Source organism: Bubalus bubalis, chromosome 3, assembly GCF_019923935.1.
Source record: "Bubalus bubalis isolate 160015118507 breed Murrah chromosome 3, NDDB_SH_1, whole genome shotgun sequence".
Taxonomy (NCBI): Eukaryota; Metazoa; Chordata; class Mammalia; order Artiodactyla; family Bovidae; genus Bubalus; species Bubalus bubalis.
Window position 1 is genome coordinate 167,568,623 of NC_059159.1, and position 25,459 is coordinate 167,594,081.

The 25,459-nt window shown below is 42.1% G+C and overlaps 1 protein-coding gene across 14 annotated transcripts in view; it reads right to left on the minus strand.

The window, feature by feature from the left end:
• The window catches only part of ASTN2 (astrotactin 2), a 1,030,196-nt gene that overhangs the window by 148,815 nt on the left and 855,922 nt on the right, over nucleotides 1–25,459 (minus strand). For 12 of the 14 annotated variants that reach the window (XM_045165169.1, XM_045165168.1, XM_045165167.1 and 9 more), the window contains 2 exons: nucleotides 21,396–21,529; nucleotides 19,712–19,860 (listed from right to left, as the gene is read on the minus strand). In XM_045165169.1, coding sequence (XP_045021104.1) covers nucleotides 19,712–19,860; nucleotides 21,396–21,529 — 283 coding nt within the window. Of the gene's footprint in view, nucleotides 1–10,369; nucleotides 10,515–17,448; nucleotides 19,276–19,711; nucleotides 19,861–21,395; nucleotides 21,530–25,459 lie in introns of those variants that run through there. The other 2 variants (XM_045165175.1, XM_045165173.1) reach the window with 2 other exon arrangements.

Below are 25,459 nucleotides of genomic sequence, written 5' to 3' on the forward strand. Positions count from 1 at the left end.
TTTTTCAAATATAATGGAAATACAGCTCAAGGAGGGTTATATAAAGGAATTTATTTGCCTACACGAATGGCTGTCTTTTCTGGCCTTTGAGAATGGTATGCTCCTTTCTTGGAGGTTTTCTCCCCAAAACTCAGATGCTCCTAAAGGCTGACTGCTGCTTGGGATGTGAAATAATGAGTGAACCCAAATTCACAGATGTTGTGATACAGCTCTTTGGTGCTTGAATGGTCAATGCTGAGGGCAGCAATTATTCCAGGACTCTTGATATGCCCTCTAGGCTTACAGAATTATATTCATGAACTTTGACCTCAGTCAAGTCACTTCTGATCTTATTCCTCATCTGTAATGACTGAGAAAGATGTGAAGGGTGGGGGATGGACAATGGGCAGAGATTTGCCTGTGATCTCTATGGTTTCTTCCAGATTTCCTATGATTCTAAAAGGACCTTGGGAATCATGGAGGGAATACTCCCAGGGAACTCGTAAGTGTTGGGAAGCTCTCCTACATCACTGATGCCAACTGTGCCTGAGGCTTTTAAATGTGTCAACAGTCTCCAAAACAATTACAACAAGCCCCATTACTATTCTCTTCTAAGCCCATCTTCACTGTTGGTTAATAACCAAATTCCCTCTCTCCAGGGTAGTCCACCCTTGCCTTCTACCACGAGAGTAGGTGAGGCCAAATCAGGGCAGGGTAAATGAGTTCTTCCTGAGGGGTTTGGAGTCAAGTGAACCTAACTCCTTGATCTCATCTCACAGGGCTCCAGGGCCCTACCCAGAATCTCTCCCTTCAGAGGCAGGACAGGATGACTCAAGGAGAGGGAATTCAATCACGGGAAGTTTACAAAGACTAGAATGGAATTGATGGCCAAATCCAAGCCTGGATACTCCTAAGGGCACATGGTGGGAGACCAGTACTGGGCTGGGCCCAGGAGACCCTGCCTCTGTGCCAATCTGCATTCACCAGGAGACTGAGTGGGAGCTCCTTGACTTCTGCATCAGTCTCTTCATCTGAATTGAGGAGACTGGCTTAACTGATCTGTAAGGGTCTTGTAAGTATGATATTTAAGGATTCTGGATGCATAATGCTCAGCGGGCTACTTCTGAACCTGCTTATGCTTCTGTGAAATTAGAATAAAAACAATAACTTCACCCTGAGATTATTTGGAAGATTAAATGAGTTTAACTACAGCATCTCAGCTCTGTTCATTTAGTGTACTCCTTTAATGACTACTCACTAGGCTTCTACTACAAGTCATACGGCGTGCTGGGGAAAACAAACAAATGAATTCAGTGATCAACTAGAAAGACACCTTCAAAAAGCTAGAAGTCTTGTGGGGCACACAGTAAAATTCAAAAACTGAGGTGATCTTAATAAGACATTTCTGTTATGATTCAACAGTCAGTTCAAACCCCCTGCCCATGTTATGGCAAGAAGCAGGTGAAAATATTTCAAGAAACGGTGATTACAAAACTCTCAAGGGATGATGTCCTCTGTCCCTGGTCTAAGTTATAGATGGCACATTCAGATATCCACAGGAGCAGAGCACCTAACACATTAAAGTAGTAGTTGGATGTCAGACAGCCTGGAAGAGGAGGACCACACAAACAGAGTATACACGCCCTCTCTCAATGGGGCAGCTGCTAAAACACTCTCCTGTCCCCTGCTGTCTGTCATGTGGGAAGAGCCCAGGCTTAACAAAAGCTACCTTTTTTCAGTAGAAAAAGATTTTTAAAAATATGTAAAAATATTCCTGATTTTAAGTGTTGACAACTTATTCAAATATTTTAAAAAGCTGTTGGCTTGTTACCCATAGCTTAAGGGAAATTATTTCAGATAAGAGCATTATGTATATTTTCAAAGATAGTAAGGGCAAAAGAAAAAAGATGCGTGATTACTGTATATTCTATACACCAGGCATCTCACACACACACATCATACATCATTCCTTGGTTGTTCACAATAATACTGAGAAATTCTGGTGTTTAGTCCTGATTTTTTTTTTTCCTTAATGTAGTCATATATGGGAAATATACTTGGGGAGACACAAGTATAGACAGATAAGATCCTGGCAGCATGAGGAAGATTGAATACAGGGATAAGACTAAGGGCATGGGAGCCTGATGAGGAAGTTATCTATAGTGGTCTTAGTGGGAGAAAACAGAGAGATAGTCGAGGTGTAACAGAGAATTAATTAACGTTTTCAAGGCACTTGATAATGTCTGAGAGGGAAAATCTACTTCTCTCCCAACTCCCCATGTCAGATGAAGGAGGAAGAGACCTTACAGGTGAGCCCCTTTCTTATATTCTCTTTTCACCTTAAGGACTGTCTTGTTGACGAGACAGTCAACTCCATGGCCAGCTCCATGTTGGCCATCTCTCCAGGTGGGGAGCGGAAGCTGAGACCTAGGCCTACAGACTGGGCCACCTAGCCCACACCTCACTGCCACACAGAATCCTTTTTAGGGCAATGAAGTTCTGTAGGAAAAAAAAAAAAAAGCCCACCATTCTTTTTGTTCCCCAAATCTTTGGGCTTCTTGCCTCTGGCTATATTACACTAGCAGTGAGAAATGGAAAGAAATGTGGATTAAACAATCAGAAGACCCACATTCAATGCTTGACCCCACTCTTCTTAGAAGTTTGCCCTCCCAACTGTCAACTTTACAAGCTTCATCTTCAACTCTTTCACCAGTAAATGGAGATGACAATTCCCTCTCACTTGAAAGGAATAATTTTCAGATCAAAAGAAATAATGGATTCAAAGGCCCTTAAGTTCATCTTCCAATAGAGCGGCAAGGGTGATGAAGCTTTCACTCTTCTGCATGCCCTAAACAGCTCACCATGATCTCACCCCTTCTACAGTCTCTTCTATTCCCACCGCTCCCAATGCGTCCTCCAGCATGCCACCCTTTATACCCTAAGGTCACTGCAGACGCTTCTCCCTCCACCTGGAATGTTTTCTCTCTCACATACCTCTCAACTTGTACTCCATCTCACTGCTTCCTGCTCACACTTCAGGTCTTTATTATGCGCCTCCTATAATCCTGGCATTTTTTAGGCACTGGGGTTGAGTTATGAAAAAAATGAATGTCACTCCACTTTGGAGGAGCTGGTATTCCAGAGAGTAAAGGCAAATGTTCTACTCTTCTTCCCCTCCCCAAATCAAAATACATCCCTCATAATTGTCACTAAGCACCACAAAGGGAATATTAAATGCTGAAAGTTTACATAATCAATGAAAGGGCCAAATATCATCTAGAAATTTGGATAAATTACATTTAAGCTGAGCTCTGAGTGTAGAAATTCTAATTGGGAAAGAAAATCTGTGTAATCTATCAAGAGCAGATAGAAGGCTGGAGAAGTGACCAAAAGCAATTATTCATAACCTTAGTTCAGTTCAGTTCAGTCGCTCAGTCATGTCCAACACTTTGCGACCCCATGAATCGCAGCATGCCAGGCCTCCCTGTCCATCCAACTCCCGGAGTTCACTCAGACTCATGTCCATCGAGTCAGTGATGCCATCCAGCCATCTCATCCTCTGTCATCCCCTTCTCCTCCTGCCCCCAATCCCTCCCAGCATCAGAGTCTTGTCCAATGAGTCAACTCTTCGCATGAGGTGGCCAAATTACTCGAGTTTCAGCTTTAGTATCATTCCTTCCAAAGAAATTCCAGGGCTGATCTCCTTCAGAATGGACTGGTTGTTTTTTGTTTTTTGTTTTTTTTTTTTTCATTTAGTTATAAGAGCTATGGGAAGCTCTTAAAGGATTCACATTAGGGAAATGATATTTATAAATCTATTCATCAAATACTTATCAAGAGTTTTTGATATGCCAAGCACTGTGCTAGGCACTGGATAGGATCTAAACGCTGTATTTCGAAGGGTGAGTCTGGCTTTAGAATTGATGCCTGAAGGGGATGGAATAGTGGCTAATAGGAAGACTAATTAGAAAGCGGTTGCAGGAGATGATGGGTGGTTTAGACCAGCCAATGAGAATAGAAGGAAAGGAATAGATTGAAGAGATAATGTTGTATGTCAATTATATTTCAGTAAAGCTGGGGGAAAGAATAATGATGATCAAAGCAAAACAACTTGGTTATAAGTTGAATATAAAGAAAAACTAGAGAAAAGGGCTAAATCTTGGGAATGTGCTTCAAGGAACTGAATTCATAGTGGTACCAGTTGTAGAGAGTGAATGAGCAGGTCGTCAGGAGCACACTAGCGGGGAGATGGAAATGAGTTCAGCTTTGCACGTTGAGTTTGAATTGCTTGTGTTGGATATGGACAGAGAACTCAGAGGGAAGAAGTGAAAACACAAATGTAAGGGCCGTGAGTATATTGAGTATAACTATGGGAGTGGATGTGAGTCTAGAGAGAGAGAGCGAGTTTAAACTGAAAAAAAGGAGATAAAGACCAAGATCGGAGGTGCTCTAGGATTTAAATAACAGACAGGAGCACACGGTCTGCCAGGGAGGCTGCAGCAGAGTTTCAGAGTCAGGGGTGAAAACCAGGAAGGAGGGCTTGGTGTCCGAGAAACAGCGAGGACAAAACAACAAAGGTTTCAGAAGGGAATGTTGAAGCCTGTAGGATGCTTGAAGATACACAGTAAATCTACGGCCACAAACAAAGTTATTGGATTTAATGACACGGAGGTTATAGATGCTTGTGGAGAAAAAGCTTTCAGTAAACTTGGAGGTAGCAGGAGACAGACTAGAAGGAGTGAAGGAACGAGTGGAAAGTGAAGAAATGAAGTCAGCCGCTGCAGACTCTACTTTCAAAAGTGTGTTTATAAAGAAAAGGAGTGGGATGGTCATGATATAGTGTAAGATGTGGAATTTTTTTTTTAAAGAAAAACATAAGAGCACATTTAAATGATAGTAAAAAGAAGAGAGATTGGAAGGAGAGATCGGAAACTAAAGAAGGAGAGGTTGAAAACAGAGAATATAGGGAGATAACTGATACATCAGGTTTCCTAGGAAGTTGGTAGGGCACAGGAAACAGTGCAATACAAGGATTAATGTTAGAGAGGAAAAGAGAACCTCCCACACTGCATCAGGAGAGGAAGAATGTGCAGAGAGAAGCATATGGATTTAAAACAGTTAAGGAGACAAGTTTACCTACTTCCTACACTCGTATATCTTCTCGGCAAATGAGGAGACACAATCATTTGCTGAGAGAGGGCGAAGGATAAGTTGCCATGAGCTGAAGGACGGTGAAACAGAAAGCAAATTGATAGGAATCTCGTAGGATGGCTGACACTGGTGACTGATGATACATTGGTGCCAAGTATCCCCAACTGTGTCCTTTGCTCTGGCTGTTTGATGTACGTACTAGCAGAGGAGAAGATGGAGAGCTGTGGCATGCATCCAATGTAGGTGTTTGCCCATGCAAGGCAGCTGAAGACCAGAAAGGCACAAGAGATCAGGAGCTGGTTGAGAACAGTGATAAAATTATGAGCCATGAGCTCTGCCATGAGGCCTCAGTCTATCTGGGTTGCTATAACAAAATATCATGATGGGTAGCTCATAAGCAACAGAATGTATTTCTCATAGTTCTGGAGGTTGGGAAGTCCAAGATCAAAGCATCAATCAATTTGGGGTACACTCCTCATAGATGTCCTTCTCCTGACTGTAACTTCATGGTGGAAGAGTGAGGAATTTCTCTGGGATGTCATTTTAAAGGACACTGATCCAATTATGAAGGCCCTGCCTCATGACCTTATCACTGCCCAAACGCCAATACTATCAGGGGTTAAGGTTTCAACATATGGATTTTAAGGGGACATAAACACGCAATCCATTTCACATGGATCGGGAGGTGACTCTAAAAAAAGTTGAAACCGATAGATGGAGATAGAGCAGTGATACCGAGGAATGGGAAATCAAATTGAGTAAAAAGATGTGGTAGGAATGAGAGATCAAAAATCAGACAGGATAAAAGACAATGGTCAGAAAGTGGGATACTGGAGCTAATGACTTTTCATGGGACGACAACGTCACATGAGGACAACTCCAGGGTGTGAATTGGCAGCAGGTGGCTGAGGGCCACTAGGGGCAAGCTTACTGGAGACGAGAAGTGAGGGACAGCACTGTTGGGAAAGGGAACCCAGGAGGACTTGAACATCTACCGAGTAGAATACAGATGGAGGAAGAAAAAACTCCAAACCAGCACTGATGCTTAGAGCATCGGTTTCAGTTAAGGAAAGAAGATGGACACTGGATGATATTTGATTTTATCTTTTGGGGTGGATGACTGCATTTCAGGGTCATAAGGCAGGATGGACTGAATCCTAAAAAAAGTCTTTGAATGGGAGGTAGGCACCTGCGTATCCTAATTCTTCTCTGCCCTGGAAGGAGGTCCTAGAGAGAACAGAGGGAAAGCTAACTTTTCTTCTCTTGGTATCTATGGTGGGTGACGCGAAGTTGCTTCAAAGGTCAAGCAGGGTGACAAGTGGCCATGGGGAGAAAAAGGACACCAGAAGAGCAGTCTTTCCTGCCAGAGGGCGAGTCCTACATGGGAGCTGGTATTCTTAAGTGAGGTTTAACCAGTATGATTAACTAGTGGGAGCAGGATCTTGAACTCACTTTCTGTGTAGCCTTTACTGACACCACTAAACTGAGTTAGAATCCTCTAATCCTTGCTTTTACAGTACCCAACTTGTCTTATCACCGACCATGCTTAGCATAACTTCTTGCTAAATTGTTATCTATCTCCTAAAACCCAAAACCCATGTGTGCTCAGGAGCAGCCAACTCTTTGCAACCCCATGGACTGTAGCCCACCAGGCTCCTCTGTCTGTGGAATTTTCCAGGCAAGAACACTGGGGCAGGTTGCCATCTTCTCCACTAGGGGATCTTCCCGACCCAGGGACTGAACTCACATCTCTCGTGTCTCCTGTATCGGCAGGTGGATTCTTTGCCACTAGCACCACCTGGAAAATCCCATCTATCTCCTGGTGGACACATAAATGCCACAAGAGTGGGAATCAGGCCTGTCTTGCTGCTATTCCATGCCCACCACGCTCTGTAGCATCTGAACCATAGTAAGAGTTCCATATACACGAATGAAACAGATGAATGTGCTTTGTGAACTGGTTAAAAAAAAAAAACAAAAACCCACCCTGTGATATAGAAGGCAGGCTGGGTGGCATGCAGGAATGGAGAGAATTAAGACCCTCCAAGTACCTTTTCCCTTTGGAGGCCCTTGACTTGAGAAACCTCTCACCCCAAGAGCGGCTAGAGTGACAGAAACATTTTCTGAGGACCTGAGATCAGTTCCAGATGTTTGCAGTCATGTTGGTTTGTACCTCACCCTGTAACACATATTTCCCTCACCCCCCTCCACTTGAGCTGGGGGAGCGGGGCCTGGGCTCCAATGACATCACCTCCGTCAAGCTGGTCCAGGGCAGCAGACAGCAGGCGGGTGAGGGCCCCTCTGGCTTCTCAGACAAAGGGTACGGCTCAGCCACGGCCCGCGCTGTTCGAGGAGCTATGAGTAATTCCTACGGTATTTCATAAACAGCTCCGATGCAATCGCTCCATCACAGCCCTGCCGCCACCGTCCCCTTGGCTACTGGAGGCTGGGGGCCTGGCGGTCCTCTGCCTTGAGTTGATTCCCCAGACAATTCGCCTCCATAACTGCTCCCCTTCGCTTGACAAGGTCAGCAATCTGAGGTCTAAGAAGGGATGCTGGAGTGGAGGGGGTAGCTAGGGAGAGAGGGTGTGTGTAGGGGTGTCCTTTCTGCTGTAGATGAGGCTTGATGGAAACAGGAGAGAAGAAAGAATGGGGTTGGGGTGGATAGAGACATCTTCTGACCATTCAGGACATTGTTCCTGACTCAGTTCTAGATGAAACCAGATCAGCAGCTCATGCCTAAGCGGATCGAAGAAGTAAAGATAGGAAAAGATAGACTGAGACATAGACCGAAGGTGACATGAAGTTAAAAAGAAAAAAGACAAAAAAGCAGACAGAGATAGATGCCAAGAGGGACATACATACAGAGAGAACAAGAAGGAAGGAAGGAAGGAGAGAGAGAGAGACCTAGAGGTCAGAGAATGGGAGACACAGAGATAAGAGGGGAGAGCTGGGAGGAGAGCCTAGTGCTGGAGCAGCCCATCAGGCTCCCGGATGCCAGCACAGAAAGGGGCACGGACCAGCTCCAGATGTTGCTGCCTTTCATGAAGACATGTGGTGGGTGGTGGAGAAGGCCTGCACCTGGTTGCTGTGCAGACCAACAGAGCCAGCTGGCCTTCCAGCCTTGAACCAAAAACCAAAAGCTGGAAGCTGGGAATCTCACGGTGAGAGAGAGAAGTCTCTGATTTTTAAAAGGTTAAAGAACTATTCCAGGAGATGACCAAAGACAGTGCAGGGGAGTATGGTGGGGGGCGGCCATGACATTGGGTGAGACGCTTCTCCTTCTTGTCTTTCCCTTTCTGACCCTTACAGTGAAAGGTTGGACTCACTGCTTATGGTCCTGCCGCTGGGGATTCTCAGAACTGCCATGTAGGACAAAGAAGCAATGTGCCTGAAGGGCTACGTTCTCTATTAGGTCACAGCCCCCAGGGGCCATCAGGTGTCCAAATACTCCATCCTGCCCATAAACACAGACACCTTATGTTCTCTCATTTCTGCCTGCTTCTTGGTTTATTCTCAACAACAGCAATGCACACCAGAGGTAATATCACTGGTGGAAAGATGTGTGGACTTGGCAGGGAGAGAAGATACAGAAACCAGGGCCCCCATTCCAGCACTGACTCCTGTATGTAACCTCTGGACAAGCCCCGCTGTCCCACCTTCCTCAGCCTTTTCCTCTGTAGGTCAAACATGGGGTTTGGACTCATTAGATATGCCTGTGCCTCAGCCCGCCTCCTTATTCCAGCCCCCAGCCCCCGTGCATCTACTACCCCTGCCCAAGAGGCCCAAACCTATGCCAATTGCTCTGATGAGGCCACGTGGGAGGACCAGACGTCTGTTTTTAATATCGATGACAGATTAGCGTGCGGGGAATTCAGCCACCCCACCAAAACAAGCCCTGTCTCTGCTCCAAACAACTGGAACAGGAGGCTAGTTATGCTTGGCTTTCCCAATAGAGTCCCAGGACGGACAGAGCAATGGCTTCTCTGAAGGAAACGAAGCGGGCGCCAAGCCCAGGGGTGGGGGGCAGGAGAGGGAGACGGGGAGGGAGACTGAGCATTTCAACAGCTAGTTCAAAAGGGTGTTGAACAGATGGCAGTCATAAAGAATGTGTGTGTGCCTGTGTGTGCCTGTGTGTGTGAGGGAGAGAAAGAGAAAGAATGTGTGTATGCATGTATATCTGTGCACACGCATGCACGAGCTTGTGAATAAACAATTACAGCACTGGACTCGGCTGCCAGCAAAAATCCGGACAGATCAAAGAGAAAGCCCACATTTCCTTATTCTGGCCTCACCTGGCCAAATGTGTGAGTAATCCTAATGCTCTAACACAACACGTCTTAAACCTTATTTTATTGTTTATTTTCTTCCTAACGCTGAAGTTTCCTTTTAAAAAAAAATTCAAGGAAATTACAAGCAACTACAGTTTATTAGTACTTCCATGTCCCAAGAACTGTGTTACATTTGACCCTCAAAGTAGCCTCGTAGCTATCCCATTCCACAGATAGGGAACCTGAGACGCAGAAAGGATGCTGACTGGCTCTTGATTTCTCAATGAGAAGTGATGGGAACTAAAAGCAGAAGCTAGATTTTCAAAAAACAAAGAAGCCCAAGCTCCTTAATTAGGCTTGCATTCCCTAAGATAAAGCTCAATAAAGTAGACTGAAGTTGTTAAAATTGGTCCAACTTCACCTTTGAGATTGTTGAGATACGGTAAAAGTGGCATGGAGATAAATAGATAAGATTTCTGCTTCAGATATCCACTGCCAATCATCTTTGGTGTCAATTAATCATGACACATTTTAGGATTATGATGTACTCAGCTAGTCTCTGGGACTTTATAAGACCACACAGCACTCAAGGAAGTAACATCAGAATTGAAAACTTAAGACATGTATATAGCTACCCACATACAATTCAATTTAGTGAACATTAAACATCTACGTATGTCAGGTTCTGTGGAAGGATATCAAATTACAAAGACATAAGAGTCATTGTCTTGCTTCTTTAAAGACAACTGTCACTGAAAAATTCAAGAATTGGATGCTGGAGAGAATTAAGGTCAAGTAGCACAAGGAAGTGGAGAAGGCAATGGCACCCAACTCCAGTACTCGTGCCTGGAAAAATCCCATGGACGGAGGAGCCTGGTGGCTGCAGTCCATGGGGTCGCTGAGGGTCAGACACGACTGAGCGACTTCACTTTCACTTTTCACTTTCATGCATTGAGAAGGAATGGCAACCCACTCCAGTGTTCTTGCCTGGAGAATCCCAGGGACAGAGGAGCCTAGTGGGCTGCCATCAGTGGGGTCGCACAGAGTCGGACACGACTGAAGAGACTTAGCAGCAGCAGCAGCAGCAGCAACACAAGGAAGAATTAGAAGAACCTGAAAAGATGGTGGCAGATATGTCATTATCTTCAAACTTATGAAAGGTAGCAGGGAGAAGGAGGGGTAATATCTGTAGAGTGCTCCCAGATCATGTAACTAAAGAGTTGATCTCTATCAAAAGAAAAAAAAAAAAAAAAAAAAAAAACCTCCTAGGTAAGAACACTGGTTTCTAAACAGTCAGAAGAAAGAATCTTAGATTTCCATTTCTGGACTAGATGGTGACATAGAGACTAGATTTATTTACCCTACTGCCTGAAATATTAATTTTTTTTTTAAGAAAAGAACATGAGTTTTCAAACTGAAAATGTGGACCAGAGGCCAGAGATATTGAAATATGGAAAACAAATTCTGTGAGCCCTAAAACTCCCCCAGATTCCTGCCTTTAGAGAGTTTCTAGGGCACAGCAAGGAGATAACTGGTAGACTCCCTAAATTAAGAAGACAGAGTTCTTAGTCTGGGAAGACCAAAAAACTGAGAGCTTATAGAATAGAATAAGTGAAAGAAGAGAGTTGCACAGAAAGAAAATTTAAGAGATCTTTCTCAAAATTTAAGAGATCTTTCAACTCATCAGAGTACTGGTTGATGGTTGTTTGTAAGGAGCCTACCAAACCAAGAGGGTTAGATAGAACAATGCCCATTGCTCATAGAGGGGCCAGAATAGTGCTTATTCCTCCCAGTTACACTGGAAAATTTCACAATTCATGGGCCACTGTGTAGAATACATAGAAGTGTCTTGCCTTGGTAGTAGGGAATAACTAGCCCTAGACTAAACACTGCTCTGGTTCCATCTAACCAACTCTAAAAGCAAGACCAAAAAGAATCAAACTATTTCCAAGTAAGTTAACTGTGTCTCAGAATAGAATTCAAAAATATTTATAGGAATACAAAAATATCCAGCACCAAACAAGGCAAATATCACAATGCCTGGCATTCAACCAAAAATTACCTGGCATACAAAGAACAAGGGAATTCAACACATAATAAGGAGATAAATCAGTCCATTTAAACTGACCCAGAACTTACACAGATGTTAAAATTATGAAACAAGAACATCAAAGCCATTATTATAACTCTCTTCCATAAATCAAAAAGGTTAAGAAATAAATACACTAGCCAAATTCAAACTGAACTTTCTAAGATGAAAATTACAATGTCTGAGTTAAAAAAAAAATTCACTGCATAGACTAACAGTAGATTAGATTTTGCAGGAAACACTAAAGACACAGCACTAAACACTATTCAAAATGAAACAAACAAAAATAAATAATTTTTTTAAATGAAAAGAGCATCAGTGAGATAAACAACAATTTCAAGTGACTAAATACACTTATTATTAGAGTCACTGAAGGAGAAAAAAGATGGAAAATAGGAAGAATAATGGCCCCCAATTTTCCAGATGGGATAACACTTTAAACCCATAAATCTAAGAAGCTTAATAAAACTCAAACATAATAAATAATAAATTTCTCAAAGCCAAAAGTAAAGAAAAAATCTTAGAAGGAGCCAGGGGGAGGGGAGGTCCCCTATATAAACATAAGGGACCAAAAATAGAAACAAAAGAGATTTCTCAATACAAATAATTTAAGCAAGATATAGGAGCAACATCATTAAATTACAAAAAGAAAAGTATGTCAGTCTAGAATACAGTATCCAGCAGTAACAACTTAAAAAAAAAAAATGGCACAATGAATTCATCATTAACAGACCTGAAATATAAAAATAATAAAAGATATCTTTCAGACAGAAAGATAATAAATTAAGATGAAAATATGGATGCATGTGAAAGAATGAAGAGCATCAAAAAAGTAAGTACATGAGTAAACACATAAAACTAATTTTATTAATTAAATATATTTAAAGGGTAATTTACTTTTTAAGGAAAGTAACAATAATTATGAATCATCTTTATATGAGTAAAATGTATGACAACACAAGATAAAGACTCAGAGGAGAGAAATAAAAGTACACAGATAAGGTTCCTCTACTGTATGTGAAGTGCTATAATAGCACTTGATGGCACATTGTGATATATTAAATATGAATGTACGAACCTTAAAATAGTCACTAATAAAAGAAAAGAGAGTTATAACTATAGTAAGTCAACAAAAGAAACAAAATGGAATCAACTAAAGAAGATATTGTCACCCTGCTTATTTAACTTATATGCAGAGTACATCATGAGAAACACTGGGCTGGATGAAGCACAAGCTGGAATCAAGATTGCCCGGAGAAATATCAATAACCTCAGATATGCAGACGACACCACCCTTATGGCAGAAAGTGAAGAGGAGCTAAAAAGCCTCTTGATGAAAGTGAAGGAGGAGAGTGAAAAAGTTGGCTTAAAACTCAACATTCAGAAAACAAAGATCATGGCATCTGGTCCCATCACTTCATGGGAAATAGATGGGGAAACAGTGTCAGACTTTATTTTTTTGGGCTCCAAAATCACTGCAGATGGTGATTGCAGCCATGAAATTAAAAGATGCTTACTCCTTGGAAGGAAAGTTATGACCAACCTAGATAGCATATTTAAAAGCAGAGACATTACTTTGCCATGAAAGGTCCATCTAGTCAAAGCTATGGTTTTTCCAGTGATCATGTATGGATGTGAGAGTTGGACTATAAAGAAAGCTGAGCACTGAAGAATTGATGCTTTTGAACTGTGGTGTTGGAGAAGACTCTTGAGAGTCCCTTGGACTGCAAGGAGATCCAACCAGTCTATCCTAAAGGAGATCAGTCCTGGATGTTCATTGGAAGGACTGATGTTGAAGCTGAAACTCCAATACTTTGGCCACCTATTGTGAAGAGCTGACTCATTTGAAAAGACCCTGATGCTGGGAAAGATTGAGGGCGGGAGAAGGGGATGACAGAGGATGAGATGGCTGGATGGCATCACCGACTTGATGGACATGGGTTTGGATAGACTCCGGGAGTTGGTGATGGACAGGGAGGCCTGGCGTGCTGCGATTCATGGGGTTGCAAAGAGTCGGACACGACTGAGCGACTGAACTGACCTGAAAGAAGATAGAGGGGATGGAAAAAGATATTCCATGCCAATGGATATCAAAAGAAAGCTGGAGTAGCAGTACTCATATCAGACAAAAATAAAGACTGTTATAAGAGACAAGGAAGGCCACTACATAATGATCAAGGGATCAATCCAAGAAGATATAACAATTGTTAATATTTATGCACCCAACACAGAAGAACCTCAATACATATGGCAAATGCTAACAGCCATGAAAACAAAAACTGACATTAACACAATAATAGTGGGGGACTTTAACACTCCATTTTCTCCAATGGACAGATATACAAATAATTAATAAGGGAACACAAGACTTAAATGACACATTAGACCAGGTAGATTTAATCGATACCTATAGGACATTCCATCCAAAAGCAGCAGAATACACTTTCTACTCAAGAGAACATGGAACATTCTCCAAGATAGATCACATCTTGGGTCATGAACTAAACCTTGGTATGCTTAAGACAAGTGAAATTGTATCAAGCATCTTTTTTTAGGCCACAGCACTATGAGATTAGGAATCAATTATGGGGGAAAGAAAGAAAAACTGTAAAAAAAAAACAAAAAAAAAAACACAAACACATGGAAGCTAAGCAATATGGATCACTGAGGAAATCAAAGAGGAAATCAGAAATACCCAGAAACGGATGACAGTGAGAACATGGTGACTCAAAACCTATGGGATGCAGCAAAAGTTATTCTAAGAGCGAGGTTTATAGCAATACAATCCCACCTTAAGAACAAGAAATATCTCAAATAAATGACATAACATTGTATCTAAAGCAATTACAGGAAGAACATCAGCAGCAACAGAAGGAAAAAAAAAAGTTAGTTGAAGGAAAGAAATCATAAAGACAAAAGCAGAAATAAATGAAATAGAAATGAAAACAATAGCAAAGATCAATGAAACTAAAAGCTGACTCTTTGAGAAAATAAACAAAACTGATAAACCTTTAGCCAATTCATCAAGAAGAAAAGAGAGAATACTCAAATCAATAAAATTAGAAATGAAAGAGAAATTAAAACTAACACCATAGAAATACAAGGATCATAAGAGACTACTACAAGCAATTATATGCCCCAAAAAACTGAGCAACCTGGAAGAAATGGACAAATTCTTAGAAAGGAACAACCTTCCAAGACTGAACCAGGAAGAAATATAAAATATGAAAAGACCAATCACAAGTAATGAAATTAAAGCTATGATTAAAAGTCTTCCAGTAAACAAAAGTCCAGGACCAGATGGTTTCAAACACAAATTCTACCAACCATAACTGATTAATAAAAACCATATGATCATTTCAATAGATGAAAAAAAAGCTTTTGACAAAATTCAACACCCATTTATGATAAAAACTCTCCAGAAAGCGGGCACAGAGGGAATTGACCTCAGCATAATAAAGGTCATATAGGACAAATCCACAACAAACATAATTCTCAATGGTGAAAAATTGAAAGCATCTTCTCTAAGATCAAGAATAAGATAAGGATGTTCAGTCTTGCTATTTTTATTCAACATTGTTTTGGAATTCCTAGCCAGGCCAAACAGAGAAGAAAAGAAATAAATTGAATCCAAATTTGAAAAGAAGTAAAACGGTCACTGCTTGCAGATGACATGATACTGTACATAAAAAATCCTAAAGATGTCACCAGAAAACTACTAGAGCTAATCACTGAATATTGTAAAGTTGTAGGATACAAAATTAATACACAGACATATCTTACATCCCTATGCACTAACAAAGAAATATAAAAAAGAGTAATTTGAAAAAGAAAGAGTAATTAAGGAAACAATCCCATTTCCACTGCAACAAAAAGAATAAAATACCTAGGAATAAACCTGCTTACAGAAGCAAAAGACCTATATTCAGAAAACTGTAAGATACTGATGAAAGAAATCAAAGAGAACACAAACAAATGGAGATATACCACAGAAGAATCAATTCTGTGAAAATGACTATACTAATATTCAAAGCAATCTACAGATGCAGTGCAATCCCTGTCAAGGTACCAAAGGCATTTTTCACAGAATTAGAACATTTTTTTTTTTTAACATTTGTATGGAAACACAAAAGACTCCAAATAACCAAAGCAATCTTCAGAAAGAAAAATGGAGCTAAAGGAACCATGCTCCCTAAGTTCAGACTATACTAAAAACTTACTGTAATCAAGACAGTATGGTACTGGCATAAAAACAAAATTGTGACTCAAGGGAGGATAGAAAACCCGGAGATAAACTCATGCATTGATGTTCACCTAATCTATTATATGACAAAGGAGGAAGGGATATAGACAACCATTTCATAGTAATAAAGGGTTCAATTCATCAAGAAGATATAAAACTTCTAAATGTTTACTCAGTGAATAAGAGCTTCAAAATGCATAAAGTAAAAACTGATAGAACTGTAAGGATAAATATATAGATGTATCCACAATCATCATCAGAGGTTTCAATACTACACTTTCAGGTACTGAACAGTAAGAAGACAGAAAATCTAAGAATTCAGAAGACTTGAAAATCACAACCAACAAATCTGATCTAACTGGTATTCACAGAAAAACTCATTGATAAATAGAAGGGTAGACATGATTTTAAACTGGACACTGAAAACAATGATAGACCAAATTTGATGCCATAAAATCAGTCTCAATAAATTTTAAATGATCCGGCAATTCTACTTCTGGGCATTGATTCAGAGAAAATAATAATTCAAAAAGATACACACACCTCAATATTCACTGCTGCACTATTTACAATAGCCAAGACATGGAAACAAACTACATGTCCATCAACTGATAAATGGATTAAAAAAAAAAAAGAGAGAGAGATACATAAATACAATGGAATATTACTACGGCATTAAAAATGAAATGATGCATTTGCAGCAACATGAGTGGGCCTGGAGATTATCATATTAAGCGAAGTCAGACAAAGACAAATATTATATGATATCATTTATATGCAGAACCTAAACAAAAAGCAATACAAATTAACTTATTAACAAAATAGAAACAGAGAACGAACTTTTGGCTATCGGGGGAAGGATCAGGGAGAGGAAAAGATTGGGAATTTGGAACAGACATGTACACACCACTATATTTAAAACAGATAATCAACAAGGACCTCGTGCATGACACAGGGAACTCTACCCAGTATTCTGTAATAACCTAAATGGGCAAAGAGCTTGAACATATGTATAACTGAATCGCTTTGCTGTACACCTAAAACACAACTTGTTAATAAACCCTACTCCACTATAAAATAACATAGAAAAATTAAAGATTAAAGTCATAAAAAGTGTGTACTCTGGCATAATATAATCAAATTAAAACTCGAGGAGAAAGGTATCTAAAAAGTCTCCAAATATTTGGAAATTGAGTACCATGCATCTAAAGAGCCCAAGGGTCAAAAAAGAAAACTAAAGGGAAATTAGAATGTCTTACAAGAAAAATCTCAAATCAACAACTTCAGCTACCAAGTTAAAATTAACAACAACAACAAAAATAGGAACAAACAAAATCTAAAATAAGCAAAAGGAAAAAAACAAAAACACAACAAAGATCAGAGTAGAAATCAATGAAATGAAAAATAATAGTGAAAATGGGTGAAATTAAAGCTGATTCTTTAAGAACATAGGGATTCCCAGATGGCTCAGTGGTAAAGAATCAGCCTGATAATGCAGGAGACGTAGGAGACACAGGCTTGATTCCTGCGTTGGGAAGATCCCCTGGAGTAGGAAATGGCAACCCACTCCCGTATTCTTCCCTGAAAAATCCCATGGAGAGATGAAAGAAATTACCAATATCAAGAATAAGAGATTGACATCACTATAAATTCCATAAATATTAAAAATAATAACAGAATATCACTAACAAGTTTTTTTTCCCAGTAAATTTTATAATTTACATGACATGGATAAATACTTTAAAACACACAAGGTACCAAAATCAGTTAAGAAGAAATACATAGCCTGAGTAGCCCTATATCTATCAGAGAATTAAATTAGTAATTTAAACCAAGAAAAGTTCCAAGCTCAGATTATTTCACTTGTGAATTCTACCAAACAATTTTTAAAACTATATTACCCAAACTCTGATTCTATCCAAACTCTTTGAGAAAATGAAAAAGAAGAAAATATCTTGCAATTTTTTTTGAGAGCCCAGAGTTATGCTGACACATATACAAGCATTATATATATATAATGACACATATAACACGGATACAAGCATTACAAGAAAACTACTCAGTAAAACCCCTCACAAACAAGAATATAAAAATCTAAATAAAATTTTAACACAACAAATACAACAATATATAAAAAAGATAGTGCATCATGACCATGTGGGATTTATTCCAGGAATGCAAGGCAAGGCTTTTTTTTTTTTTTCAATCGTTTGAAGATGTATCAATGTACCATATTAACAAACTAAGAAACATAAACTATGACACACATAACTCAATATTCATTTTCTAATTAAAGCAAAGCAGCAAACTAGCATTCAGCTTTTTACCATCAAATATAATAAATAAAGACACAAGCATTGTGTTGGGAGCAAGACAGACCAGTTGTGAGACTTTGGGAAGGTCACAGACCTCTCTGGTATTCATGACTTGATCTATCAAAATAGACTTGGTAATTGTTCAGCGACTACTATCAGCAAAATAGTCACCTAAGAATTTTTAACACTCGCCTCTCTCCCCCTACCCCCAATACCCCCATCATCCTTCTAACCACCTCCACCGAAAAATGCTTTGAACCCATCCATCCTAATCACAGCACTGTGGGGACAATTTGAACCGAAATATTAATTTGAATAACTATATATGCACAGAAACAGACTCACAAGAACTAAGGTTTCTAGGTAAATAGAGATTGTAGCTCCCAGGTGAAGCACAAAAGTAACAAAAAAAATGCTTTGAGGAGGGTCAGAAAGATAGATTCATGTTACTCCTATAACCTCTTCCCCAGGCCTGAGCAGCCCCGTGCAGAGAAAGAACCATCCCTATGGAAACAAAGTGAAGTCGCTCAGTCATGTCCAACTCTTTGCGACTTTCCCTATGGAAGGAAAGAGAAAAAACTGAGGCCCATTCCACCTGCACTCCAGAGTCAGCTCTCATGGCTGCAGGAGGCTCCCAGCAGATGTCTGTGTGGATCCAGGCCTCTGGCTCAACCCAGCAACTGCTGGCTCCAGGGCCCCTGCAGCTTCTATAGCACCAGGCTTCCTGTGGGCTCCCCTGAACCCAGGCCCCCATGCCACCTTGGCACCTGCCAGCTCCAAAGGCCCCCAGGTGATCTATCCTTGAATCCAGGGTTCCATCTGGGCCCAGCATGAGGTCAGCTAGCACCAACTCCAGATTTCGACCCACCCCAGAACCAGGCTGGCTCCCATGGCCCCAGGCCCCTGACACTCACCAGCGCCAGGCCTGCTCTCGTGGCCCAGCCTCAAGTCCAGCTCCCACAGACCCAGGCTCCCCGCCTGCCCTCAGCCAGACCAGCTCTGCAGATCCACCTTCAGGATGAAGCGGCCTCTTGTACACTCTTTAAGAATACTCAAAGCACTTGGGCCTAGAGGAGGAAATGGCAACCCACGCCAGTCTTCTTGCCTCGAGAATCCCATGGACAGAAGGGTCACAAAGAGTCGGAGACAACTGAGCGACTGGCCACAAAGCACTCAAGAACCACTTTTCCCATCTTCTTCTGCAGGTCTGGATGATTTCCATATCCTCTTCCCCAACACGAAAGACAACTGTCTCAGTACATCACAGTGGAGACGGGAATCCCTTGAACGTCTTTATCTCAGTCCCAGAGATAACATATTTACAGATCAAGGTCTTCAAAAAAGGTAACCTGTAGACCCTTCCAAGTAGAAAAGGTCAAATCCTTGTTTGAATTAACTAACACCTTGGTATATGACTTTGAGGATCCAACTTAGAGACTCAGAATTTTCTTTCCAAGTACAAATTGCTACCTTCCCCTGCTGAAAATCACACACCAAAAGCACACAGGTGTGGGCATGAGGTCACAGACACCAAACAATGACACTTCCCGATGCCTTCTCAGTTCAGAAAACACCAAGTGTGCAGAGATATTTAGATAATCCCAGTTGCCCTCCTCTGTCACACCATCTCAACAAAAGAGGAAGCCTTGGGCTTTCTACTTACCCGTGTAGAGGTCTGTATCTGTGTACTCGTCCACTTTCTTGTGCTGCAGAATATAGTCAGAAACCTTGGTCCCAATAGCTGGCTGAACGTCCACCCACTCCAAGGAGACCACGGTGCTGGAGGGCTCTACTGTTGGGGAGAGCCGCAGCCTGGGGGGATGACAGGGAAGGTGGGGTTTTTTTTGCCAGCCAGTATTGTCTGGGCCCCAAGGAAGTGTGCATGTGTCCAGATTAAAAGTGTGGGTTTCAGTCTGGTTTCAAACTCGGATTCAATCCACCAGTAACCCTTTGCATATACTTAAGCAACTAATCTCACCTCTTTCAGCCTCTGTCTCCTTGTTTATAATGGGGATAAGAAGAGCTACCCTTCAGGATCCATGTGGAATCCAGTAAATTAATCCAAGCACACAGTACGTGCTCACAGAAAATCAATTAGCTTGCTATTTGTTTAAACTATTTCTCCATGATGCTTCATTGTCAATTAAATTGGCAGTGCCTTCAAACACAGTATCTTCCAGCCTCCCTGACATTCTCTTCAGTCCCCCAGTATATCAGTCAATGTTTCACTATCCTTAAATCAATAACCCCTCACAGAGGGCAGGAATCCTTTTATAAAGGAAGAAATAACAGAATGCTGGAAGGTAAGAACGGGGAGGGTCCTTTGAGAGAAGGAAGTGCAATCCCTTCATTTCATAGAGGTAAAAGCAAGGTCCAGAAAAGAGAATGCTCTGCATAAAGTCACACAGCAAGCTGGGGACGGAAACACGACAGTGACTTTCCATGTCCCCCAGCCCAGATGCCTTCTCTCTTTCCACCATAGCCGCCAACTCTTCAATGACTGTCTCACAAGGGATCCTCAATATTGGTTCCTGCCTGGATTCCTCTGCTCCCCACTCCACCCTCCTTCTTAACCTTACTCCTCTAATCATGATGACCTTTCTCTACTTCCTCAAATGGTGAATTTCCTGGGTCAGGGCTTTCCCAGGTGCTCTGTCTTTTTCCTGAACCATGTCTGTTGCCATTGGCTGCCTGACAAGCCTGACTCTAATTCAGGTCTTCTCAGAGAGGCTTCCAGGCTATCTTCCTCTCCTCCAACTACAGCCTCCCCATTTTGTTCTCTCCATTAGCACATCTTTTCTTTTTCTCCCATGTTTTCATTATTTAAACGTTTAAATGGTACGCTGCTTCTGTTTTTGCTTTGCCATCTGTCCCCTTCCCTAAACGGTCAGCCCCCTAAGTGCATACACTGGGCCTGTCTTGCTCATTAGTGAATTCTCCAGTGTCTGACACATAGCAGGTGTTTAAAACTTATTTGTTGAATGAATGAATAACAGAAAGCTCCTTAGAAAAGGTCCTACCCTTTCTTTATCTCAGTAGCCCTGGTGGTCAACACGGGACCTGACGAAGCAGTAGTTGGCATCCAGTAAACTTTTGCCGAATGGATGGGTTAAAAGAAGTAATGATGGATGGCTTGGTGCTATTAACATAGCACATGCTGCAGTGTAAGCGTCTACCCCTGAGCCACGATTTTGTTCTGTCAAAGCTCCATGCTTTTGCATAGGAGGAAGCAGGCCCTGAGAGACTTCAGGCCTCTGGTGAAGCACCCTGGGAGGAGAAGCAAGCCATGGCCTGGGCTGGCAGGACAGGCGTATGAGCTCGTGGAAAGGGGGGCCATACATACGTACACCGGCTGCGGGAGGGGGCTGCAGTTGGGGAGCCCACTGGCATCGAAGGCGCTGAGGTCACACCTGCACCAGTCATCAATCACATCCCCTTTCCCCGAGCACCAGTAAGAGCTCATCAGTGCACTCCTGAAGGCCTGGAACAAAGGAGAACAAAAGAGAGGATGATGACAACGGTGGAGAATAGAGAGTCAGTCCCAGAAGCCATGCCAGTAGTGGCCCGAGCTTCAGAACTGTCCTCCTGGGCGCAGGGCACCATCTCCTGCCTAAGGCCCTAGCATTCTAGCACCAGGTTCTTCTGTGTTGAGTCATTCCCTACCCAGTAGCAGAGTGATCACTGAGGCAGAACGGTAATAGCATCCCATGAGATCCTCCCCTGGGCCTGACACTCCACCTATGTTCACTTATTTCACCTTCACTAGCCCACACAATAGCTATAATAAAAAATAACTCTTATTATCTCCCACTCTACCAACTGGAAAACTGAGACACACAGAAGGTAAGTCATTTGTCTGAGGTTCTGGTAACTGATGGGAGCTCGTAAATGATGGAGCTGGGCTCTGATCCAAGGCAGTCTGGCTCCAAACCCTGCCCTCTTTAATACCTCAGCACACTGCTGGTTGTAGGAGTCTGACCACCTCACCATGCTGCTTGTAAACCTTCAGAGACTCCTCAGAGCCCTCAGGACAAACTCTAAATCCCTTGCTCTAGCTCCTGACCACCTCCATGGTCTCATCTCTCACCACGCCTGATTTTCCTTTGCATGCTACCATCCACACTCATGCAACCATTACCATGGCCATCAACGCTGAATTTCTGTCTAGGAAAAGTGTTTTCTAAATTAGGAGATAGCAAAGCATTTCTGCAAAGGACCAAACAGTAAATATTTCTGGCTTTATGGCCAGTCTCTGCCACAATTACTTAACTCTGCCTTTGCAGCATGAAAGCAACATAGACGATAGTTTAAATGAATGGACATGTTTGAGTTCCAGTAAAACTTTATTTACAAAGACAGCTGACAGGCTTGATTCATTCTGAAGGTCACTTGTTTGCTGACCCTTGTTCTAAGTGGTGATCAGTGTTCTATTTAATTACAGTGTGCTTCATTGTCTCTTGCTCTTTTTAAAAAAACACACCCTGTCCTCTCTACTGGAATACTCTCAACCCCACCACCATCTTGGAAACCAATTTGCTCTTTTGTTCTCAAATAGACCCTTCTTTTCTATGGGAACCTTACCTTGACTTTAAGCCTGGAAGCAGGTTTCTCTTCCAGACACCACAGCATGCTGCGTCACAGCTAACCAACACATTCATTTGCCCGTCTCACCCTACAGACTCTGATCTCACCAAGAATACAGGCCATGCCTTATCCACATGAGTCTTCTCATGAGACTGAGAACACTTATTTGGTCAAGATTTATTAAATAAATTAATGGACACTGAAAAACTGATCATAACGCTTAGGCTCAGATGTGCTTTCTGCTTTGCGTGTGCACTCAGGCACTCAGTCGTGTCTGACTCTGTGACCTCATGGCCTGTGGCCTGCCAGGCTGCTCTGTCCATGGGATTTCCTAGGCGAGAATACTGGAGTGGGTTGCCATTTCCTTCTCCAGGGGATCTTCCTGACCCGGGGATAGAACCCACATCTCCTGCACTGGCAGGTGGACTCTTGACCACTGAGCCGCCTGGGAAGCTCCACGCTTTCTACTTTAATAACTCCGTCTGTACTGCCATTTCATGGCACTGGGGATTCAGAATGTCTGACAGCTCTTCTTCAAACTTGGGAATTCCAGAGAGTGCTCATCTTTTATTCTTTGCCAGGTAACAGGTTCCACATGCTTTCTTCCTTTCTCTTTTCTTTAATGATTTTTTACTTTCTGTGTACTTTTTAAAGCTTCCCAACACCTACTACTAAAGACACTTGATTACCCAGGTGACACTTTTTCCATCTTGCATTGGTCAAAAGACTCAAGCACAGCACATTTGTGTAAAGTGGGTGTGCCTCCTTAGCAAAGAACACAGACCTAGAAGGAGAAGACGTGCAACAGGAACACTATCGTGTGAGCCTCCAACACATTCCTCTCAAGGCCTCTGATGAGAAGGCTTCGATTATTCCTGCCATATGTCCTTTCTCATATTCTCTCCCAAGGGATGAAGAAATGATCTAATGTCTCCCGAATTAAGAATAGCGACCCAAAGAAATAAAAAAGAACTATAATACAAGCTAACGTCCATGGGGTTGCAAAGAGTCGGACACGACCAAAGTGACTTAGCATGCACACACAGTGTTCAGGAAGCACCTAGCTACACAGTGTAAGATACTTTTAGGGAATTAAAGTGGAATTTTCACAATAGTCCTGAGAAACAGATTCTATGATCTTCATTTACAGGTGAGGACTAGGAATCAGAGCAGTGAAGTAATATTCCCAAGATCACACAGCAAGCGGATGATGAAAAGAGAATCCCAACCCAGACCTCTGTGACTCAGAATTATAGGTCTTTTCTACTTAACCACTTGGGACAATGGGGTTGGTTCCAAGTAGGATTGCCAGACTCAGTAAATAAAAACACAGGATGCCAACTTAAACTAAAAATTCCCAATAAACAACTTTTAAAGTATAAATATATCCCATTCATTGTTTGTATATAATTTATGTGGGTCAGAGTCTGGCACACAATAATAGCATTGTTCTTACTAAGATTGGATATTACTACATTACCTAAAGTTGGCTTCCCTGGTGGCTCAGACTGTAAAGAATCTGCCTGCCAATGCAGGAGACCCAGGTTCCATCCTTGGGTTAGAACAATCCCTTGGAGAAGGAAATGGCAACCCACTCCAGTATTCTTGCCTGAAGAATTCCATGGACAGAGGAGCCTGGCAGGCTACAGTCCACAGGGTCACAAAGAGTCTGACACGACTGAATGACTAACGCTTGACTACAAGTCAACTGATGTTAGGAATAAACGTCTGTTCTCCTTCAGCACCAGAGCGGGGCGCTCTCATGAGGGCAGAAACCAGGTGGGCTGGCAGGAGGTCACTCTGACTGTCAGACTTTCTCCTCCCTCCATTCGCAGTTTCCCCCTTACTTGAATTAACATGTAAAACTGCTCATGGCTTATGATTCTGTAACATCTCCAGCTAGAGCTAAGGGCTTAATTATCATAATGGGGAAATCCAGAGGCATGGGTGAAAGTGACACAGATGGTAAGAGCCTGCCCTGGACTCCAGCAAAGGGAGGAGAGAGAACATCCTGTTTTGTGTATGTGTTTTGTTTTGGTGTGTGTGCGTGCGTGTGCGTGTGTGTGTGTGTGTGTGTGTGTGTGTGTGTATGGTTTTTGTAATCAATAGTCACTGGGGCTTGTGAAAAACAAAACAGGAAATCTCTCTGGACTTTGTGAGTTTTACCATCCAAGCAGCTCTTGGGAAGAAACCCTGCCTGTGGATCTCCACATCCACTGGCTCTTTCCCAAACCCTGGGGAACAGAATGGGGACTGCAGCGACAGCCAGGCAAACCGTGGACAGAGCTCAAACGCACGCTGATAAAAGGCCTGCTTCAGACAGGGAGCCCTTGCAAGGCAGCAGGAGCCAACATGCGTCAGCTCAGGTCCACACTTCCTTATGTCTCCAGTGCTTGCAACACTTCATCCCAAATCCAAATAGATCCCGAGGGAGAAGCAGCATAGAATGTTCCAGCTTCCAGGGACTCTGTAAATCATCTAATTGAATCCGTTTTGCAGATGCACATACAGCAGCCCAGAAAGGCTAGCTGGCTCATTCATGGCGATAGAGCAACTTTGCGGTGAAATGACTCTGTTCCTCCATTTAATCCTCAAAATTTCCCTTTGAGATAGGTGTCCTATCCCCATTCACAGATACGTGGAGGAGTAGGGATTTGAACTGAAGTCCATCTGAATTCTGGCAACCTTGACTACCTCTGGTCACACAGGAACAATAAATGCCAAGATTTCATCCAAAACATCCTTTTCAGCTGCTCGGCTTGTACCACGTGCTTCTGTGGTGTTCGTGTGTGTGCATGTGTGTGTGTCTGCGTGTGTTCTCAGAGGA